At 38.7% G+C, this 22,574-nt stretch overlaps 1 protein-coding gene across 1 annotated transcript; it reads right to left on the bottom strand.

Annotated features, from left to right (window-relative positions):
- Nucleotides 1-1,240: 1,240 nt before the first annotated feature.
- dynlt3 (dynein light chain Tctex-type 3) lies at nucleotides 1,241-12,367 on the bottom strand. The gene is made up of 5 exons (XM_062989827.1): nucleotides 12,258-12,367; nucleotides 10,582-10,623; nucleotides 5,799-5,922; nucleotides 4,414-4,491; nucleotides 1,241-2,320 (listed from the first exon to the last, which is right to left on the bottom strand). Exons 1-5 carry the CDS (start codon nucleotides 12,285-12,287, stop codon nucleotides 2,244-2,246), a joined length of 351 nt encoding a protein of 116 aa, XP_062845897.1. The 5' UTR covers nucleotides 12,288-12,367; the 3' UTR covers nucleotides 1,241-2,243.
- Between the last annotated feature and the right edge of the window lie 10,207 nt (nucleotides 12,368-22,574).

The raw sequence follows: 22,574 nt of genomic DNA, 5'->3' as shown, positions 1-22,574 counted from the left end.
TCTCTGCGCTTTAAACAGAACTCTGAGACTGTCACAGAGCAGGTGCATTTATACGGAGACTTGATTACACACAGGTGGATTCTATTTATCACCATCAGTCATTTAGGTCAACATTGGATCATTCAGAGATCCTCACTGAACTTCTGGAGTGAGTTTGCTGCACTGAAAGTAAAGGGGCTGAATAATATTGCACGCCCCACTTTTTAGTTTTTTATTTCTAAAAAAAGTTTAAAATATCCAATAAATTTCGTTCTACTTCACGATTGTGTCCCACTTGTTGTTGATTCTTCACAAAAAATTACAATTTCATATCGTTATGTTTGAAGCCTGAAATGTGGCAAAAGGTTGAAAAGTTCAAGGGGGCTGAATACTTTTGCAAGGCACTGTATATACTCTGCTTTCTCTTCCTTTCTCGCCATTTCTTTCTCTGTGCTCTCTTCTCTCTTTCACTGAGGTCTGACACTTTTTTTTTTCTACCTTCATCTCTGTCCTTTCTCCACCTCTCCTTCTCTTTACTAAGGTATCTCTGCCTTTTTTCAGGGTCTGCATCACGATGTGCCCTGTAGCGCCTCTGCTTTTCTGCAGCAGACAATGGTGCCATTCCCTGACAAATATATGCATCCCATTTAACTAATCTTTTTCAACATATATAACAAATAAATTCATATTAAATTAATAATAAATACCAATACTTCATCTTACTTCCACCCTATTACTATGTGTCCACCCTGTTACTGTGCAAAACAGTAACAGGGTGGACAGTAACAGGAGGGACATTTTATGCTAAAGTTAGCATTACTGCTCATGTGATATACAGCAAGCTAGTTCATGGCGACCACAGACAAAGATTTTTAACCTGTTTATTAACCATATTTTTAAAATTACAAAAATTTATAACTTTCCATTATAAATTAGCATAACAGAGTGGACATGTTATGCTTTACCGCATCAGTAAACCTTTCTAAAACATTGAAAAAAGAATGAATAAAGTATGATACCTACTCTGTTTTTTGTGGATGATTTCCCTCCAAAAATGTATGCTACTTCCTGGTAGTCATGTGACTAGAGGAAGAGTAAGGGGGCATGTCCAGACAAATTTTCCATCACAGTAACAGGGGGGACAGTTGACTCAGGGACACAACTTATTTTAAAGACTTTAAATATTAAAAATGTATTAATAACAAAATATAACATTTGGTGAGAGATATTATAAATAAGGCTATACAACAATAATGAAAAATGTAGAATTTGTTTGATTTTTATTACTTATATTTGTAAATGAATTTGAGAAAACATGATTGGGGACATGGCAGTTAAGCCTACTTGCACTAAAATCAGAGTGGATTTTTTAAAAAATTAAATAATCCTGGGAACACTTCATTGTTTTCTATGGTGGAGGGGGGTTAATCATGTAAGACAAGCTTATAGAAATAAGTATTAGTCTATTTTTACACAAAATATACCATATTACGTCATGGGGACTCAAATGGCACCGAATGCTAGGAATGACCCTATTATGACTTTTTGCACGCGCTCGCACTTTTATTTCTGGTTGAACTGATAAAAAAATTTGATTTTGGAAAATTTAAATACGACCCGTTTTTCAATTTCTGCTTATTTGTTATTTGACTTTTGATCTTAAAACGAAAAACGAATAACGCCCCGTTTTCCCGCTTTTCATTATTGGTTTTTGAAATGAAAAACGACCCGTTTTCTTGTTTTTCAACTTTGGGTTTTGAGATGAAAAACGAATTACCAAAGGTACACGGACCAATAACCTTATACTGTATTAATGTTTAGCTAAAAATCTCCTGTGACCCTATCTGCATCTCAAGAGACCCCAGATTCTGACTTTATGGTTGAGAACCACTGATTCAATGGGTTTCCATTATACAGTTTTTTTTTTTTTTTTAATCAACACTACAGGCTGATAACTGATTATTTCATGGGTTTTCATCATTTATTCAGATGTCTACTAACCATTATGAATGCTGTACAACAATAAAACTCAAGTGTTACACTAAATATTACAAGTCTAAATAAGCACAGTTATGACAAGATTTAAATATATTCAGAAATTAAAGGTATACTGCAGACACTAGTGAACTGTCACCCACTCACAAGCCAAAGGGCAGAGGGCATAACACCACACACCCGTGCACTAGACAGTTCACGAGATAAGCTGGTGGCGCCACCTGGAGTTTAAAAGTGTGTCTTGGTCACGTTATGACGCCACTTTCGACTTAAAGAGACATGGCAACTGCAAACACACTAACAATGCAGTACATGGTGCGGTTCTCCCATCTGACCGTGCAGCTTCCTACAGAACACACACAAAACCAAAATTTAAAAATTGATTTAATTACGCTTACATTCCTATCTTTCCGATTTCATTACGCTCACATCCTTATCCAGCATGACTTTTCATGGATCTTAAGTTGTGCATAGAGGCAAAGTCATAGACAGTGATTGAGAGACAGGTCTTTTTGTCCTACACCAGTGTCACCAGTGTAGGACCTCACAAATGCTCTTTTGACTAAACAGGTATAGATTCCCTCAGACACATTCCAAAATGTTGTAGAAAGCCTGCATTTTAATGTCAATGGTTTTGGAACGGGATGTGCTACAAGCTTATAGTCCTTATACCTTATTCACAATCGTGAAAATCGCGTCACAGACCACTAAATGAGCTGATTTAACAAGTGTCTCACGTGTACTTGTTAATCTGCACTAGGCGGTCCTACCAATCTTATGGCAAGGCTAGGCTGTGCAGTGTTTTGTAGCTTCCATTAATTCTATCATTTAATTTATTTCATCAAATGTGGCACTTTTCTTAAAAAATCCGTGAAATCTGTGATTTTTAAAAAACAAGGTCTGTGAAACCAAAATCAAATTAAAACCTCCCCAGTAAAGTGGAGGCTGTGGATTTATGTATAAAGTATGTGACCAGTTGACCCATGTGCACTCTGTGCCCTGGACCTGCAAAGGTGTGTCTGTGGCACCTTGTGGCCATTTAATCAAAAAGACAGGAGGTCTGCTTGGTTTCGTTGCTGTTTTGCCCACATATATACGTACAAGCTAGTGCTCATTTCACTTTATAGCTTAACCCTTAAGAGATCCTAGGGACATTTTGTGCCATTTGCTTTTTTTATTTTCAAACCATTTTGGCTGTGTTGAATAAATACAGCTCATATTTGCCAGAGGATATTCATTTTTAACAACTTTAGAATTATTATGTCAATTCCTTAAATTAGCCTAAAATGGCTAAGCTACACAAAAACTGACACATTTGTTCCTAAGGACAAAAAATGTCCCATTGAAAACGCTATTTTTTTAACCCACCTTTATCTGAACATCAACTAATGCTTTCATTTAGGTTAAGATTTCATTTTGAACTACTGGGTTTCAACTTTTAATTTATATATTTTTCTAACAGTTGGCACTACTTTTTTCCCTTTTAAAGCATGCAGCAAAATTTCACAATTTTTACTGTTTTCTAAAAGGGTGCCTTGATAAGTGTGTCACTATGTATGTTTCAGGCAGAAGTAGATTTAAAAGTTTGACTCATTTAAAGTGGAAAAAAATATTAATGTATGATATTTTTACAGCAGTTTTGGGGAAGAGGCCATTTTTTGTCCATAGGACCACGACTGAGTTTTTCTTTAATGCCATGCTTAATGCTTAAAATGCTTAAAAATGCCATTTTTTGTCCTTAGGGACAAATGCATCAGAATGTTAAAGGACCTCTTAAGGGTTAAACTATATGAAAATCTGACCATGAGCTTGTTGGACATCCAATTCCAAAATAATGTGTACTGCAATAAACATCCCCTTCCTTCCTGCCTAAGACTTTGCAGCTAGAACAGCCATCACTCCTCTTGGAAGGCTTTCAACAAAATTTTAAGGAAATTTGAGCCAATTTCTCCTAAAGGGCATTTGTGAAGTCAGAAGTCAGTCACGAATTTTTGATTAGAAGGCCTGGCTTGAATTCCAATTAATCTTTAAGGTGTTCAATGAGGTTAATAATAGGCATCCATCAGTCTCGGGAGACTATGGAGTTGTGCACTGTTCAATTTTTGCAGCATCGGTTGTGGCTTGTCAGGCCTATATGGGAATGACAATGAGGTTGCGGTAAGGTCTTTATGCAGGGGACCTTATGTACCTCGCTTTGCACCCTGGAGTAAAGTTGTTAGAGGAAAGGGCCTTTCCCAAACTGTTACCACATAGACAAAAGAAAACATTTTTCTTTTTCTTTTTTTACTTAATTTTATACACCTGTTAGCAGTGAGTGTGCCTGACGCACCTAAAACCAAACCACTTAGAGTGGGCGTCCACATACTTTAGGACATTAAGCTGCAAGAAGCTACACAATTATGTTTATGACACAAACACATATTTTGATTCATCACTTACCATCAGTGGTGGTATCCCAATAACAGGAGTTGGCTGTGTGAAGTCCTGCTCCACTCTTCTGCATTATAGCACAATTTACTAAAACACACACACACACACACACACACACACACACACACACACACACACAGTAAACATACACTCTAATACAAAAGTTTGGACACCCCTGGCAAGCATTCATGTTTTATTGATCCTCTACACCAGTGGTAATCACACTTGCCCACAAAGAAATAGAGCAGCAATATGAGCTTTCAGAGAAAGGAGGAGGATGCAGGAGCTTCCCCTTATCTTAATCAACTAATTCTTGGGGGAAGGGGGTAATCTCTAGTGTTCAAAGATTACATTTATCAATAAAAGTCTATTGCAGTTCTGTTGTGCTTGCGTCTGTAATATTGGTTAGATGTGTGATTTCAGGTTAATAGTGAAAAATGTTTGTAGTTTCTCTGCCTTGGTATTCTTTTATGGTATTTGCTGTTAAGATTTGTCTTTCCCTGTTGTAAATAATAAATTTCAATAAATGTGTGCTTCTTCAAAAGAGTGAGCCAGTCTGCTTTGAAATCTTTACTTTGTGTCTTGTTGCTGTGCTCAGTCTTGCCATGGTGTATGGTCTGTGGCTTTCACAATCTTACGTTTCTGTTTCAGTTAATGACTGTATTTTAACGTATGAAACATATAAAATGCTCACACATATGAAAACAATGATCATTATTACCTGTTTGGTATAACTGGTTAATCATACAACTGACTATAATCCTACAACATCCCTGACTTGTGCAGGTGTACCTAGAAGAATTGATGCTGTATTGAAAGAAGTGTGGTTACACGAAATATTTATTTGATTTAGCTTGTACGTTTGTTCAATCACATTGCATTTTGTTAATTGACAAAAATAAACAATTAACTATTCTATTTTTGAAAGGATTCTTACTTGCAGATTTTTTTTCCAGACCTGCCTAAAACTTTGGCTCAGTACTGTATCAGCATGTCAATATGGGACCAGAATAAGGAACAAAACATGACAAAGTTGTATGGTATTCCATATTGATGCATGAGATGCTTACATGGCTGCAACGCAGTGTCTATGCACTATGACATACCTGTCTATGTTCTACGTGAAAGAAATGTAAACAACATTTACTTTCTGCAAATGCTGATGCATAATTTTATCATCCTGTAAAATTCAACGTATTGGAAACATAAAATATAACGCTAATGTTACATTACTGTTATGGTTTTGAGTTAAATTCAGCAAATAAACAGTTAATGTAAATTGAAATTTGTTCCTAGTAAACTTATCTTTACACTCATTTAAAAAATCAACAAAACATAGAAACTGACCAAGGTGTTCCAAAATTTGCATAATAATGTATAATAATGTACATTACCAATGTACTTAAATGGTTTTCCTTGTTTGACCAGATGAGTGAGCGAGTGCTCCACAATGCTAGCTGTCCACTGGTTCACTTTGTTCTGGCTGTAATCCACACCTCCAATAACACCCTCAATACACTGACACACACACAACACACACACACAACACACACACACACAACACACACACACACACAACACACACAACAGTCATGGGATTGCTTTCACAACAAAGTTACTTATTCACATCAGAAAACGGGCATCATACAGTCAAATGCAAATAATAAACTACTAATGTTAAATAAATAAAAAACACCAACAGAACAGTAACATTTACATAAGTCAGCTTCAGAATAACTGGGACATTAGGTAAAGGTGGCTAATCTTACAGAAATAGTAATAATTAGGGCTGACTCGATACATCTTTTTTATGTCCAATACCAATACTGCAAATTAAGTAATCCGAATTAAGTAATCCGATATCGTCATTTCTCCTCTCAAACAACTAAGCAATAATAATACGTCTCAATGCACCATGGTTAAACTAGCTAAATCTAAATAACAATGCTCAGACTGTGAAACAAACATTCTAAAGGAATAAATACAAAACCTACAACATTACACTTATGCAAAACTGCTGTTTTTATTTTAACTTTTACACACAGAACATTTAGCAGCATTTTTGGCTTGTTTAACAAAAGTGTCTACAATTGGAAGATGTGGATGTCAAACAAACGCGATGGACCAATTAGAATTCACACAGTGTTGAGTTTTTTTGTTAAAGTTCTGTCATATTTTAGATGATTAAAAACCAAGCACGCTTATTAAAAAAACCCTGCTGGATTTTGAAGAGGAAAACGGGTAATGGTGTAGTTTGTTTGTTAACACTAATGGATTGATTCGTTGAGGATGTGATCTCCAAGCCGGGACAAGACCGGTAGATCAGTGTGTTTTAATTTCTGAATAGCTGTTGCCGATGAGTTGTAGATCAGTGGCACATGTTAATGATGTCATCAAGTGTGAGTGGCAATAAAGGACACTTGTCCCCTCAATCTCAACCCGCTCCCTACTTACTCCACCTCTCCACTCCGCCTCCGTTTGCGCGTTCACGTGGCTCGCCACACTAAGGGCTGTCCCAAAGTAATTAGGAAGGAGGGGGAGTGGACTATAAAACCCTCCAACAGCGAGTGAACACAAGAGCACCACTCAACCACGACACTCCACGGAAGTGCAGCTAGGAAAGGAGAATAGAGGAAACACCTTACAAATGTAGGGTCCTACATCATTTTCAGTAAAATATGAGATTAGGTTTCCTCATAAGGTGTTAGTGCAGATTTGGGCACAGTCTTTTTAAAGAAAGTAATGTGTGATTGGTGAACTTATAAATGGCAAAATAATTTTACCCCAACAATACTATCACTAACATTATTATCATATTTAACACAATTGTTTGGAGAATTAAAGCATAACTATATATATAATCTAGTTATAAAATAGCAGGTGCTTGCGTCTCCTGACCGCTCATATTCCCGCTTGGAGGCGCTGAAATGATAAAGTAGCGCAAGACATGACAGCATAGCCATGGTGAGATTCCTTCTTCCGCTCGAAAGCAAAGAGGGCGTTCCAGAGTTGACACTCGCTCCCTATACCCTAGCATTGTACACTTAACATTCTTAAAGAGCCAGACAATATATATATACAGTGTATCACAAAAGTGAGTACACCCCTCACATTTCTGCAAATATTTCATTATATCTTTTCATGGGACAACACTATAGACATGGAACTTGGATATAACTTAGAGTAGTCAGTGTACAGCTTGTATAGCAGTGTAGATTTACTGTCTTCCGAAAATAACTCAACACACAGCCATTAATGTCTGGCAACATAAGTGAGTACACCCCACAGTGAACATGTCCAAATTGTGCCCAAATGTGTCGTTGTCCCTCCCTGGTGTCATGTGTCAAGGTCCCAGGTGTAAATGGGGAGCAGGGCTGTTAAATTTGGTGTTTTGGGTACAATTCTCTCATACTGGCCACTGGATATTCAACATGGCACCTCATGGCAAAGAACTCTCTGAGGATGTGAGAAATAGAATTGTTGCTCTCCACAAAGATGGCCTGGGCTATAAGAAGATTGCTAACACCCTGAAACTGAGCTACAGCATGGTGGCCAAGGTCATACAGCGGTTTTCCAGGACAGGTTCCACTCGGAACAGGCTTCGCCATGGTCGACCAAAGAAGTTGAGTCCACGTGTTCGGCGTCATATCCAGAGGTTGGCTTTAAAAAATAGACACATGAGTGCTGCCAGCATTGCTGCAGAGGTTGAAGACGTGGGAGGTCAGCCTGTCAGTGCTCAGACCATACGCCGCACACTGCATCAACTCGGTCTGCATGGTCGTCATCCCAGAAGGAAGCTGACGCACAAGAAAGCCCGCAAACAGTTTGCTGAAGACAAGCAGTCCAAGAACATGGATTACTGGAATGCCCTGTGGTCTGACGAGACCAAGATAAACTTGTTTGGCTCAGATGGTGTCCAGCATGTGTGGTGGCGCCCTGGTGAGAAGTACCAAGACAACTGTATCTTGCCTACAGTCAAGCATGGTGGTGGTAGCATCATGGTCTTGGGCTGCATGAGTGTTGCTGGCACTGGGGAGCTGCAATTCATTGAGGGAAACATGAATTCCAACATGTACTGTGACATTCTGAAACAGAGCATGATCCCCTCCCTTCGAAAAACCAACAGGATAACAACCCCAAACACAACCTCCAAGATGACAACTGCCTTGCTGAGGAAGCTGAAGGTAAAGGTGATGGACTAAACCCAATTGAGCACCTGTGGCACATCCTCAAGTGGAAGGTGGAGGAGTTCAAGGTGTCTAACATCCACCAGCTCCGTGATGTCATCATGGAGGAGTGGAAGAGGATTCCAGTAGCAACCTGTGCAGCTCTGGTGAATTCCATGCCCAGGAGGGTTAAGGCAGTGCTGGATAATAATGGTGGTCACACAAAATATTGACACTTTGGGCACAATTTGGACATGTTCACTGTGGGGTGTACTCACTTATGTTGCCAGCCATTTAGACATTAATGGCTGTGTGTTGAGTTATTTTCAGAAGACAGTAAATCTACACTGCTATACAAGTTGTACACTGACTACTCTAAGTTATATCCAAGTTTCATGTCTATAGTGTTGTCCCATGAAAAGATATAATGAAATATTTGCAGAAATGTGAGGGGTGTACTCACTTTTGTGATACACTGTATATATGTATATATGTATGTATGTATGTATGTATGTATGTGTATATATACTGTATATATATATATATATATATATATTGTCTGGCTTTTTAAGAATGTTAAGTGTACAATGGTAGGGTATAGGGAGCGAGTGTGTAGGGAAGAAAATAGAAAATGATAGTCTTCAGCTGTGCTATGTTGTTCTGTGTTTGCACTGAGCGTGTGTGACATTAAAGTAGCGTTCTCATGAAACCCCACTCGAATGCTTGGACATTGAATTATTTTACAACATTGTGTTGGAACCTATCTTGGTTTGTTATTTGCTTTACACACAAACAATGGCCTTATTTACATTAAGTGTTATTATTATTAAGCAAGAGTATCGGATCGGATTACACGTTTTTTTTCCTTCCTTTCCGATCCAGTGATTTGGGCCAATATTGGACCGATACCGAGTATCGAATCGGTGACAGCCCTAGCAATAATAATAATAAAAGTGGATTTTGCCCCCATGTATGGTGAGGGGGGTTGGTCAGGAAGGCAAAAATTTGCAAAAGCAAAAAAAAGATTTTCTACAATTAGACTTAATCTCTGTGCTAAAGAAACTCTATGGGTGGCTTGCTTCATCTTCCCCCAAATTCTGTTTGAATTCTTGAATTTTAGTAGTAGACTTGCTGGGCCACCTGGCTGCCTCTAAATGAATTAGAATGCGTTTTACTTTTTATTATTTAGCAGCTCTAATCCTGAGTTTTTATTTGTTTCTGTTTTGCATACTTCCACGGCTGATGTTTGTAATGTCACAAATGAGGTTTTCGTCTGATTACTCATTTGTATCAGCTAAAACTTCCTGCATGATCGTTGCTGTCATATGGGGGTTTTGCTTTGCCACCGAACAGCACACATATTTATCATTCTAGCCTTCCAGATCTTGCCCTGACTTACACAGTTCTGCTTAACATATATTTCTTACACTTCCACCTCAAGAAAAATTGGAAGCTGATTTCTAAAAAATTATCTCGCTTTATCAGCATGAATTGGGTTGATATTCAGATCCTTTGGAAAGTTGCTTAAAGAATCCTGTAGTTGCACAGTGTAAGAACAAGATTTCATGAGATTTTATGAATATATTAGGCCTTGGAACTGTCATCATGTGACAATTTCTAAGTTTACAGTTCTACTTCTAAGTTTAACCTGGCTTACCTAATGGGTTAAGACCCAATGAGAACTTGACTTTACAATCTTATCTATTATCTGTGCTATCTGTGCATTAACTTTTGCATACAAATTATGTTTAAATCCACACAAAATTGATTGTATGAGCACTATCTAGTTTTTACCATTGCCATCTTAGTCTGTTATTTTTCCAATTACATTCATTAAACATAAAAGAATACATGGTGCTGACAAAGTTATTTAGACAAAAAGGTTGAACAGTAGAGTAGCCAGTAATTTTACGTAGTTTAAAAAAACAATTATTTAAGACCAATACACTAAAATAACCTCTAATAGGATAGCTGTAAATAGTTGTATTTATCTACTTATTTGTTTAGTTACCTCTTTAACAGCATTACTTGCATCATCAGGACTAAAGGCCACCTAGATGGAAGAAAGCATAAGAGATAAAATAAGAAATTATAAGGCAATTAGTTTATTCCTTAAATCTCTGAAAAAAAAGTTTGGATCGCTTAAAAATTTGGGACAGTTTATTCCAAAATCATGTTCATTAATATGGAGTTGGGCTCCCTTTTTTAGTTTTAAAAGCCTTCAAATCTTCAAGAAATTCACATGACTTCAGTATGTCTGTGGAAATGTCATCCCCAACTCCACATTCCACCAAAAGAACATTCATTTTTTAGATCATTTAAAAAATGAAGTTTAGTTAACTTTATTCCTATGAAAGAATATGGCTACATATTCTTTGTTACTTCTATTTAATTAGCTGTTAACAGACTTGTTTGTATGGTTCTAATGTTAAAAGTTATCTTTAAAAGAATTTACCTTAAAATAAATTTTAAGGTTTTGACACTATTGTGCTAAGAAAGCTGCAAAACAGTTTTTAAATGGCTACTTGCAGAGCAATGTAGTTACATGCCCGAAAAGTGTTTTGTTTCGACTTTTTAATTACATCCACACACATGTAGCAGTTGTCAAAATGTTGACACCACATTGTTGTGTTTGCTGAATATGCACAGTGGTTTACTTACACGTATACAGCAGGGGACAAAAAATTAATAAACATTTTAATAGATGAACCCACCAACTAAACACCCATGAGAGGATTTGGTATGTATGTATAGAAATATTACATAGTACATAGTGTTTATATACATGCATACAACCCCACCCATATACAACACTAACAGGAGCCTTTTTAACATCCCATACTAAATACTAAATCCATACGCAGTAATATGGAGTTGGTCGTCCCATTGCAGCAACTTTTTTGGAAGATTTTGGAGTGTGTCTATTGGTATTTTTTGTCCATTCATCCAGAAGAGTATTTGTGAGGTCAGACACTGATGTTGGACTAAAGGGCCTGGCTCACAATCTCGTTCTACTTAATCCCGAAGTTGTTTGGTGAGGTTGAGATCAGGGTTCTGTGCGGGGCAGTCAAGTTCTTCGGCACCAAACTCACCCAACCATGCCATTATGGACCTTGCTTTGTGCACTGTAGCACAGACATGCTGGACCAGAAAAGGGCTTCCCCCAAACTGTTCTAACAAAATGACTTGATATACTGAGGCATACTAAGATTTTCCTTCACTGGAACTATGGGGACTAAGCCAATCGCAAAAAACAGCCCTATAGCCTCTACCAAACTTTACACAATGCAGACAGGTAACGTTCTCTTGGCATTCGCCAAACCCAGACTTGTTTATCAGACTGCCAGATAGAAAAGAACATGTTTCGACTGCTCCAGTGGTGACGTACATAACATAATTTCTCATAATCTACTTTATTTGACTGATCAATTAAATTTAATTGTCAGTTGTACCCATCGTATCCCCAATTTTACTATCTTAGAAATAAAAAAAAAGTTAATTGGATGGTAACAGTTATATTTAACTGAAAACAACTGAAACGGTTTCAGTGCCCTAAACTTGTTTATTATTACAGAAACACATTATTTCAACGGGCCAACGCCTAGTGTTTAAAAGCACAACCAAGTAATTAAAATATCCTCCATATTACTATTTTTTCCATATATTAAAAAGCTGTAATAAATGTACCTCGTCTCCGGTATTATACTCTTCCATCATTCAACAATCAACGGTATAAAACGTACAAAAACAACAAAACCTCTCAGATCACTATCGATTCAACGGTTCCCGTGACGACCTACAACTACGCATGCGTAAATCTGGTGCTCTTGCTTGGTTGATGGCAGTGTTTACAAGACTTCTTCTTGCACCTCCATCTAGCGGCGTTCATCTATAATAATTCATGAGTGACGCTCACTAATCCATATATACAGGTCCTTCTCAAAAAATTAGCATATTGTGATAAAGTTCATTATTTTCCATAATGTAATGATAAAAATTAAACTTTCATATATTTTAGATTCATTGCACACCAACTGAAATATTTCAGGTCTTTTATTGTTTTAATACTGATGATTTTGGCATACAGCTCATGAAAACCCAAAATTCCTATCTCAAAAAATTAGCATATTTCATCCGACCAATAAAAGAAAAGTGTTTTTAATACAAAAAAAGTCAACCTTCAAATAATTATGTTCAGTTATGCACTCAATACTTGGTCGGGAATCCTTTTGCAGAAATGACTGCTTCAATGCGGCGTGGCATGGAGGCAATCAGCCTGTGGCACTGCTGAGGTGTTATGGAGGCCCAGGATGCTTCGATAGCGGCCTTAAGCTCATCCAGAGTGTTGGGTCTTGTGTCTCTCAACTTTCTCTTCACAATATCCCACAGATTCTCTATGGGGTTCAGGTCAGGAGAGTTGGCAGGCCAATTGAGCACAGTAATACCATGGTCAGTAAACCATTCACCAGTGGTTTTGGCACTGTGAGCAGGTGCCAGGTCGTGCTGAAAAATGAAATCTTCATCTCCATAAAGCTTTTCAGCAGATGGAAGCATGAAGTGCTCCAAAATCTCCTGATAGCTAGCTGCATTGACCCTGCCCTTGATAAAACACAGTGGACCAACACCAGCAGCTGACATGGCACCCCAGACCATCACTGACTGTGGGTACTTGACACTGGACTTCAGGCATTTTGGCATTTCCTTCTCCCCAGTCTTCCTCCAGACTCTGGCACCTTGATTTCCGAAAACAGTACTTTGGACCACTGAGCAACAGTCCAGTGCTGCTTCTCTGTAGCCCAGGTCAGGCGCTTCTGCCGCTGTTTCTGGTTCAAAAGTGGCTTGACCTGGGGAATGCGGCACCTGTAGCCCATTTCCTGCACACGCCTGTGCACGGTGGCTCTGGATGTTTCTACTCCAGACTCAGTCCACTGCTTCCGCAGGTCCCCCAAGGTCTGGAATCGGCCCTTCTCCACAATCTTCCTCAGGGTCCGGTCACCTCTTCTCGTTGTGCAGCGTTTTCTGCCACACTTTTTCCTTCCCACAGACTTCCCACTGAGGTGCCTTGATACAGCACTCTGGGAACAGCCTATTCGTTCAGAAATTTCTTTCTGTGTCTTACCCTCTTGCTTGAGGGTGTCAATGATGGCCTTCTGGACAGCAGTCAGGTCGGCAGTCTTACCCATGATTGCAGTTTTGAGTAATGAACCAGGCTGGAAGTTTTTAAAAGCCTCAGGAATCTTTTGCAGGTGTTTAGAGTTAATTCGTTGATTCAGATGATTAGGTTAATAGCTCGTTTAGAGAACCTTTTCATGATATGCTAATTTTTTGAGATAGGAATTTTGGGTTTTCATGAGCTGTATGCCAAAATCATCAGTATTAAAACAATAAAAGACCTGAAATATTTCAGTTGGTGTGCAATAAATCTAAAATATATGAAAGTTTAATTTTTATCATTACATTATGGAAAATAATGAACTTTATCACAATATGCTAATTTTTTGAGAAGGACCTGTACACTATACCCATGAATCTCTTTTTTCATTTTTTGTGTTTACATATTTAACTACCCCTACATTCTGGTCAGGTTCACGATGAGTTTGGTCAAGTCAAATTTATTTGTATTTATGATTATGATTTTTTTTAAACGTTTAGCCTAGGTTAACAATGGCAAGGGCAAAAAACTCCTCACAATTCCTTAAAAGCAGCCAAAATCAATGGTAGCTATCCTTCTTTGGTGGTCTAGAAGACTTAAGGTTAATATTCAGCTGTGGAAAAAAGACACTTAAATTTTTTTTTAATTAGCAGCTCTACATGTATGGTAGCCATTCTATTTCAGTGGTTGCTGAATTGCAACTCAGCTAAACCTAATTCTACAACCCGAAATCAGAAAAAGTTGGGACAGCATGGAAAATGCAAATAATAAAAAAACACAGATTTTCTTACATTTATTTTGACTTTTATTTCATTGCAGACAGTATGGACCTGAGGTATTTCATGTTTTGTCTGGTAAACTTCATTTCATTTATGAATAAACATCCATTCCTGCATTTCAAGCCTGCAACACATTCCAAACAAAGTTGGGACAGTAAAGCATTTACCACTGTAATGTTGCCATTCTTTTTTCCCACACTTAAAAGATATTTTGGCCTTGAGGATACCAAGTGATTTAGTGTTTCAGGTTTTATTTTGTCCCATTCTTCCTGCAAACACATTTTAAGATGTGCAACAGTACGGGGTCGTCGTTGTCGCATTTTTTGTTTAAAAATTCTCCACACATTCTCTGTTAGGGACAGGTCAGGACTGCAGGCAGGCCAGGCCATACCCTCTTCTTCCACAGCCATGCCTTTGTATTGTGTGCAGCATGTGGTTTTGCATTGTAATGTTGAAAAATGCATGAACGTCCCTGGAAAAGATGACATCTTGAAGGCAGCATATGTTGCTCTAAGATCTCAATGTACTTTTCTGCATTAATGCTGCCATCACAAAATGTAAATTACCTTTTCCAAGGGCACTGGCACAGCCCCATACCATGACAGACCCTGACTTTTAAACTTGTTGCTGATAACAGTCTGGATGGTCCTTTTCATCTTTGGTCCAGAGCACAAGGCATATATTTTTTCCAAAAAAGACCTGGAATGCTGAATCATCTGACCACAATACACGTTTCCACTGTGTGATGGTCCATCCTAGATGCTTCCTGGCCCAGAAAAGTCGATGCCGCTTCTAGACATGGTTACATAAGGCTTCTTTTTTGCACAGTAAAGTTTTAAGTGGCATTTGTGCATGTAACTCTGTATTGTAGTGCTTGACAAAGGTTTGCCAAAGTAATCTCTTGCCCATGTGGTTATATCAGCTATTGTTGAGTGGCAGTTCTTGACACAGTGCTGTCTGAGGGATTGAAGATCACAGGCGTTCAGTCTAAGTTTGCACCCTTGGCCTTTACGCACTGAAATTCCTCCCAATTTCTTGAATCATTTAATTATATTATTAGATTAGATTAGATTAGATTCAACTTTATTGTCATTACACATGTACAAGTACAAGGCAACGAAATGCAGTTTAGCATCTAACCAGAAGTGCAGGATATACAGTATTTATGATATACATTATTTACAGTGGGTAAATAGCAGTAGTATGAACAGGATCTATAAACTATACTATAAACAAGATATGTAGCTAAAAACAATATACATATTAAGGTGCAGATTAATATTAAGGTGCTATGCAGGTTAAAGTGATTAAGGTGCTATGGACATGATAAAGGAATGAGTACGTAAAAACATGGTAAACAGATGTATACAGTACATATGGGATTTATGTACAAATGAGGTATGTACCGATGAAATACAAAGCGGAAAAAGGATAAAAATGTTTGTAGTGCAACCTTGCCAGGAGGAGAGATGGGGGGGGGGGGATTAACAGGGGACAGAGTTCAATATGGAGACAGCTCTGGGGAAAAAGCTGTTCCTCAATCTAGTAGTCCTTGTCCGGAGGCTCCTGAAGCGCCTGCCAGAGGGCAGTAGGGCAAATAGTCTGTGTGCAGGGTGGGAGGAGTCCTTAAGAATGCTGCGAGCTTGACGCAGACAGCGTTTCCTCTGGACGTCCTCAATGGGTGGAAGTGGAGTCCCTGTGATGCGCTGGGCCGTTTTCACCACTCGTTGCAGTGCCTTGCGGTTCGCAACAGTGCAGTTCCCATACCAGACTGTGATACAGCTGGTCAGGATACTTTCTATTGCACAGTGGTAAAAGTTCACCAGGATGGTCGAAGACAGGTGGTGTTTCCTGAGTGTCCTCAGGAAGAAGAGGCGCTGGTGAGCCTTCTTGGCCAAGCTGGAGGTGTTGGTGGTCTAGGACAGGTCCTCCGAAATGTGGGTCCCCAAAAACTTGAAGCTGGAGACACGTTCAACAGCTATTCCGTCTATGTCGATGGGGTCATGCGTGCCTCCTCCTTCCCTCCTGAAGTCCACGATGAGCTCTTTAGTTGTGTTGTTGTTGAGGAGCAGATTGTTGTCCTCACACCATGTGGCCAGATGCTGTACCTCCTCCCTGTAGGCTGTCTCATCGTTGTTACTGATGAGTCCAATCACCGTGGTGTCGTCAGCAAACTTAATGATGGAGTTGGATCCATGCACAGGCCTGCAGTCGTGGGTGAAAAGGGAATAGAGGAATGGGCTCAGCACACAGCCCTGTGGTACGCCTGTATTGAGTGAGATGGTGATGGAGTAGGTGTGGCCTCACCTAACATGCTGAGGTCTGTTGGTAAGAAAAATTACTGTAGAGGGAGAAATATACAAATCCCTTCCAATTCTTTAAGGTACATTGTTTTCAATAAACTGGAGATCCTCTGGCCATCTTTGCTCATCAAAGACAGCCTTTCCTGGATGCTGCTTTCATACCAAACCATGATTACAATCATCTGTTGACATCACCTGTTTGGAATCACATCATTATTTAGTGTTTTCACCTCATTTCTAGCCCTAAATTGCCCCCGTCCCAACTTTTATTGGAATGTGTTGCAGGATGCAGGAATGAAGGTATATTAACAAAAGAAATGAAGTTGAGCAGACAAAACATGAAATATCTTGGGTTCAAACTGTCTGCAATCAAATAAAAGTCGAAGTAAATGTGAAGAACACTGCATTTTTATTTTATTTGCATTTTTCATACTGTTCCAACTTTTTCTGATTTGGGATTATACTTAATAGGGTAGTGTTTAAATTATCACCTGAACCAAATCTTATTCAACAAAAAAAAACCATATAAAATCCTTCTAAGCTGAGGTTTCACATTCACTTTTAAATCTTGTAATAATTAGGATTAGTGATGTTTTGGGGGTGCAGCAAGGACAGAATCATGCAGATTTGCTTTTGTGAAGGATGTATGAATCAAACACTGTACCTGGGTGACTTGTCATAATTGACAAAACCATAAATTTTGCTCTTTATCTTATATTACAATTAGTTGGAAGATCTGAAACATGGGTGAGGGGAAAACTGTTTTCACAAAATTGTATGTGAAATATTTTGGGTTTGTGTTGGAGCATGGTTAAAGTGAATCAACAATGGACGACACCGTTCTCCTTTAGAATTACAGCCGCTTTTGTCCGAACGAAGCGCGTTTGTGTTGGTTTGGTTGGTGGTTTTTGTATTCCAGCTTATCATCGCCTGTTTCATCCGGAATTAAAGCCGTTCTTCTGTGACTACCAGCAGAAGCGCCGGTGAATCCAACATAAACATCATCTCCAACTCATCTTGTAAAGCTAAGTACATTTCTTTGTTATTATGGCCCCAGCATTAGCATTATATCCATGTTCCGAGTGTAACATGTTCAGTTATTCCTTCTCCGTGTTTAGTGATAACTTTATATGTGATAAGTGTAGATTAGTTGTTAGTCTGACGGAGAAGATCTCAGTGTTAGAAGGGCGCATTCGGGCATTAGAACAGACTACTACTAGTGAGTGCTTAGATTCAGCTGTAGCAGCCCCGAATGCCAGCAGTTCAGGTATAGAACCCCAGACTCCGGCATTAGAGCCCTCACAGCGGGGCGACTGGGTGACATCTCGGCGACATAGTCGTAGGGCAAAGCACCGACCATCTCAGTTGCACGTGTCCAACAGGTTTTCCCCACTCAGTGAGCCACCCGCTGAGCAGCCTGTTAATGTAAGTGCTCTGGTTATAGGAGATTCTCAGCTCCGACACGTGCGTATTGCAACCCCCATAGAGACACCAGCAACCATAGTCACTTGTATTCCGGGGGCCAGGGCGCCTGACATCAGAGCAAACCTGAAAGTGCTGGCTAATGCTAATCGTAGATTTTCGAAGATTGTTATCCACGTCGGCACTAATGATGTTCGTTTAAGGCAGTCTGAGGTTACTAAGAGTAATGTTAAAGAGGTGTGTGAGTTAGCTAGGTCGATGTCTGAGGCAGTAGTGTGCTCTGGCCCCTTACCGATTCGACCCAGTGGCGAAACCTACAGCAGGTTGTTGTTGCTGAACCGCTGGATGTCTAAATGGTGCTCAGAAAACTGCATTGATTTTGTAGATAACTGGTCCACCTTTGAGGGAAGGCCTGGTCTTTTGAAGCGGGATGGTGTCCACCCCACGTGGGAGGGTGCTGCTCGCATTTCTTGCAGCATAGGTGACAGGCTTTACCACCGCGTTAGTGTAGCGGCAGATAGTGGTAAATGACTATCCAGAGCCAAGACCAGGCAGCAGACTAACAGGCCTAACCGACTGTCTGCGAGTCGCCATCGGACGTCACCCGGAATCCTTAGGTCACAAACCATTGAGACTGTGTCTGTTTACCGTGGCAGGTGTAAGCCAAAACTAAATCAAAAAGTATGTCATAATAACTTAATTAAAATTAATCTAAATGAGCATCATGAAAACCATAGTAAAGCTAAACTAAAGTTAGGACTTCTAAACATCAGGTCACTTGCATGCAAAACAGTAATTGTAAATGAAATAATTACAGATAATAGTCTTAGTGCACTTTGTTTAACTGAGACCTGGGCTAGACCTGATGAGTATCTAGGTTTAAATGAAGCATCTCATCACCACGTCTTAGTGGTCGTGGCGGAGGAATAGCCGCAATTTATGACAAGGACATAGGTCTTACTGTAAAATCAACTCCCATAACAAACTCGTTTGAAGTTCTTATCTCTGACATAACCAATAAATGTTCATCTGATAAAACTAGTATGTTTAAGCTGGTTACTGTTTATCGACCCCCTGGTCCTTACTCAGAATTTCTTAACGAATTTGCCGATTTTCTTTCTAAATTAGTTTTATCAACTAAGAAAGCTTTAATTGTTGGTGACTTTAATATCCATTATGAGGATAAATGTAATCCACTCAAAACTGCGTTTGATTCTATTTTAGAATCCTTAGGCATCACCCAAAATGTAACAGGACCCACTCACCGCTGTAAACATACCTTAGATTTAATACTTACTTATGGTATAAACATAGACAACCTGGAAATTGTACCACAGAATGACTTAATCTCTGATCACTCTCTACTAATTTATGAAGTGTCCCTGTCCAATAATATACAGCAACCGCATCGTTTTAAATATAAGCGCACTATTACATCTGCAACTGCAGCAGCGTTCATAAACTGCCTACCAGAATGACCAAATATACCAGCATCAGAACCTAAAGAACTAGATCAGGCAACTCAAAACCTAGAGACTGTATTGCGCACAACCTTAGATAACGTAGCCCCACTCAAAACTAAACTGATTAGGGAGAAAAAACTTGCTCCTTGGTACAATGACCACACATGCGCACTTAAACAAGCAGCACGGAAATTAGAACGCAAGTGGCGTCACACTACACTGGAAGTGTATAAGATTGCTTGGAAAGATGCTCTAACTGAGTATAAACATGCACTTATAAAAGCTAAATCTTTATATTATTCGTCCCTAATAGAGAAAAATAAAAACAATCCCAGATTCCTTTTTGAGACAGTGTCCAAATTAACTAAAAACTTTAATGAAACTGAATCTAATATACCGCCTGACTGTACCAGCGATGATTTTTTAAAATTCTTTAATGACAAGATAGAAAAAATACGACTTCAGAGTCAGAGTGTGTCACTTGCCAATGTTAAGTATGGACTCACTCCGAGCAGCATTGGTGATAATAGTAACGAGTTAATCCAACTAAATTCCTTTAATCCAATCTCCCAAAATGAACTAACTGTGTTGATTAAATCATCGAAGTCATCATCGTGTATACTCGATCCTGTTCCAACTCGTTTACTTAAAGATTTACTCCCAGCTATTGTAGAGCCCCTGCTTACATTAATCAATGCATCCCTTAGCCTTGGATATGTACCTAAATTGTTTAAAAGTGCTGTTATTAAACCCCTGATTAAAAAACCTAATCTTGATCCACATGTACTAGCTAATTATAGGCCAATTTCAAACCTTCCTTTTGTCTCTAAGATATTAGAAAAAGTAGTTTCCAAACAGTTATGTTCTTATTTGAATGAAAATTGTATTCATGAAAAATTTCAATCAGGATTTAGACCCAACCATAGTACCGAAACCGCATTAATTAGAGTAGTTAACGAGTTGTTAATGTCTTCTGATAATGGATGTGTCTCTTTTCTTGTTCTATTAGATCTTAGCGCAGCGTTTGATACGGTCGATCATAACATTTTACTGGAGAGGCTAGAAAATACAGTAGATGTTAAAGGACTCGCACTCTCTTGGTTTAAATCATATCTGACTGACCGCTCTCAATTCGTTTATGTAAATAATAAATGCTCGGAAACTACAAAAGTAAAGTATGGTGTTCCACAGGGGTCGGTACTGGGACCGCTATTATTTACACTCTATATGCTTCCACTAGGTGAAATTATTCATAAACATGGCATAAACTTTCACTGCTATGCAGATGACACACAGCTGTATATATCAGCCAAACCAAATGATACTGACACAATCAGTAAGATAGAAGATTGTGTAAACGACATAAAAAACTGGATGTCATGTAATTTTCTTTTACTTAATTCAGATAAAACAGAGGTTTTACTTGTTGGCTCTAAAGCTGCGAGAGACAAGTTGTCTAACCTGGTGCTAAACTTAAACACGTTCTCTGTTACTCCCAGCCCAGATGTAAAAAACTTAGGTGTCACAATAGATTCAGATCTCTCATTTGATACACACGTTAATAATATTACTAGAGTTGCTTTCTATCATTTGCGTAACATTTCTAAAATAAGAAATATACTATCTGTTAATGACGCCGAAAAACTGATCCATGCGTTTATAACTTCTCGGTTAGATTATTGTAATGCTCTTCTAACTGGATGCTCTGGTAGATCCTTAAACAAACTCCAATTAGTTCAAAATGCAGCAGCTCGAGTGCTAACTAGAACTAAAAAATTTGACCATATTACTCCTGTTCTATCATCTCTACACTGGCTGCCAGTTAAATTTCGCATTGATTACAAAATACTTTTACTAACTTATAAAGCGCTACATGGTCTGGCTCCACAGTATCTGAGTGAACTTATTAATCACTACAGCCCAGCGCGTCCACTTCGTTCACAAGATGCAGGGTTACTTATAGTTCCTAAAATTAAAAAGATCACGGCTGGTGGAAGAGCGTTTTCTTACAAAGCTCCACAACTCTGGAATAATCTTCCTGCCTCTATTCGGGATTCGGACACAGTCTCAATGTTTAAGTCTAGACTGAAAACATATTTATTTTCTCAGGCTTTTGATTAGTATAGACAAAGGCGCAGAGCTTGGGGGTTCTTGGTCATAGAAACTTGTGGTGATCAGGGATGTTGGGTTGCTGTCGTTCTGCCTCTCTTGTCCGATCACTCAGGTTTGGTGACGGTTTGACTGTTTGTCAACTAGCATTGTACATTATTAACTACATTCTCTGTTGTTTTACCCCGAGGGCATTCTGATGGAAACCTGTTTACCCGCCGAGGTTAAGGATTAAAGTCGAGACTGCCGGGACAACGATGCTGCTCCTGTCAGATGTGACGGGTATGGAGTAATTGCAACGACAAGAAATCACTACAGACTTTATTGAAGACTAGAGCGGATAACAACTCTATTATTATTTAATTGTTTATTTATCTATTTATTACCAGTTATGACTTTTAGATCATTTAATTCTGTGTTTGTATGATTTGTGTAAATCGTGTATTTATTTAAAGTATCCTCCAGGCCACCCAAGAAGGATGGGCCCTGCTGAGTCTGGTTCCTCTCAAGGTTTCTTCCTGTAATTTTCAGGGAGTTTTTCCTTGCCACAGTCGCCCTCGGCTTGCTCAACAGGGGTTTTTGTATCTGTTGGTCCTGGATTTTGTAAAGTTGCTTTGAGACAATGTCTATTGTAAAAAGCGCTATATAAATAAAGTTGACTTGACTTAAAGTTGACAGTATACAATATGTAAATCAAAACAGTTTAAACAGCAATAGTGCAAATGCAATTCAATAAATTAATAAATTAATAAATACAACAAATTAGGTCCAGTATA

Source organism: Trichomycterus rosablanca, chromosome 27 (genome assembly GCF_030014385.1).
Source record: "Trichomycterus rosablanca isolate fTriRos1 chromosome 27, fTriRos1.hap1, whole genome shotgun sequence".
Classification (NCBI taxonomy): domain Eukaryota; kingdom Metazoa; phylum Chordata; class Actinopteri; order Siluriformes; family Trichomycteridae; genus Trichomycterus; species Trichomycterus rosablanca.
Note: the sequence above shows the minus strand (reverse complement) of the source record. Positions and strands in the feature narration are given on the sequence as shown.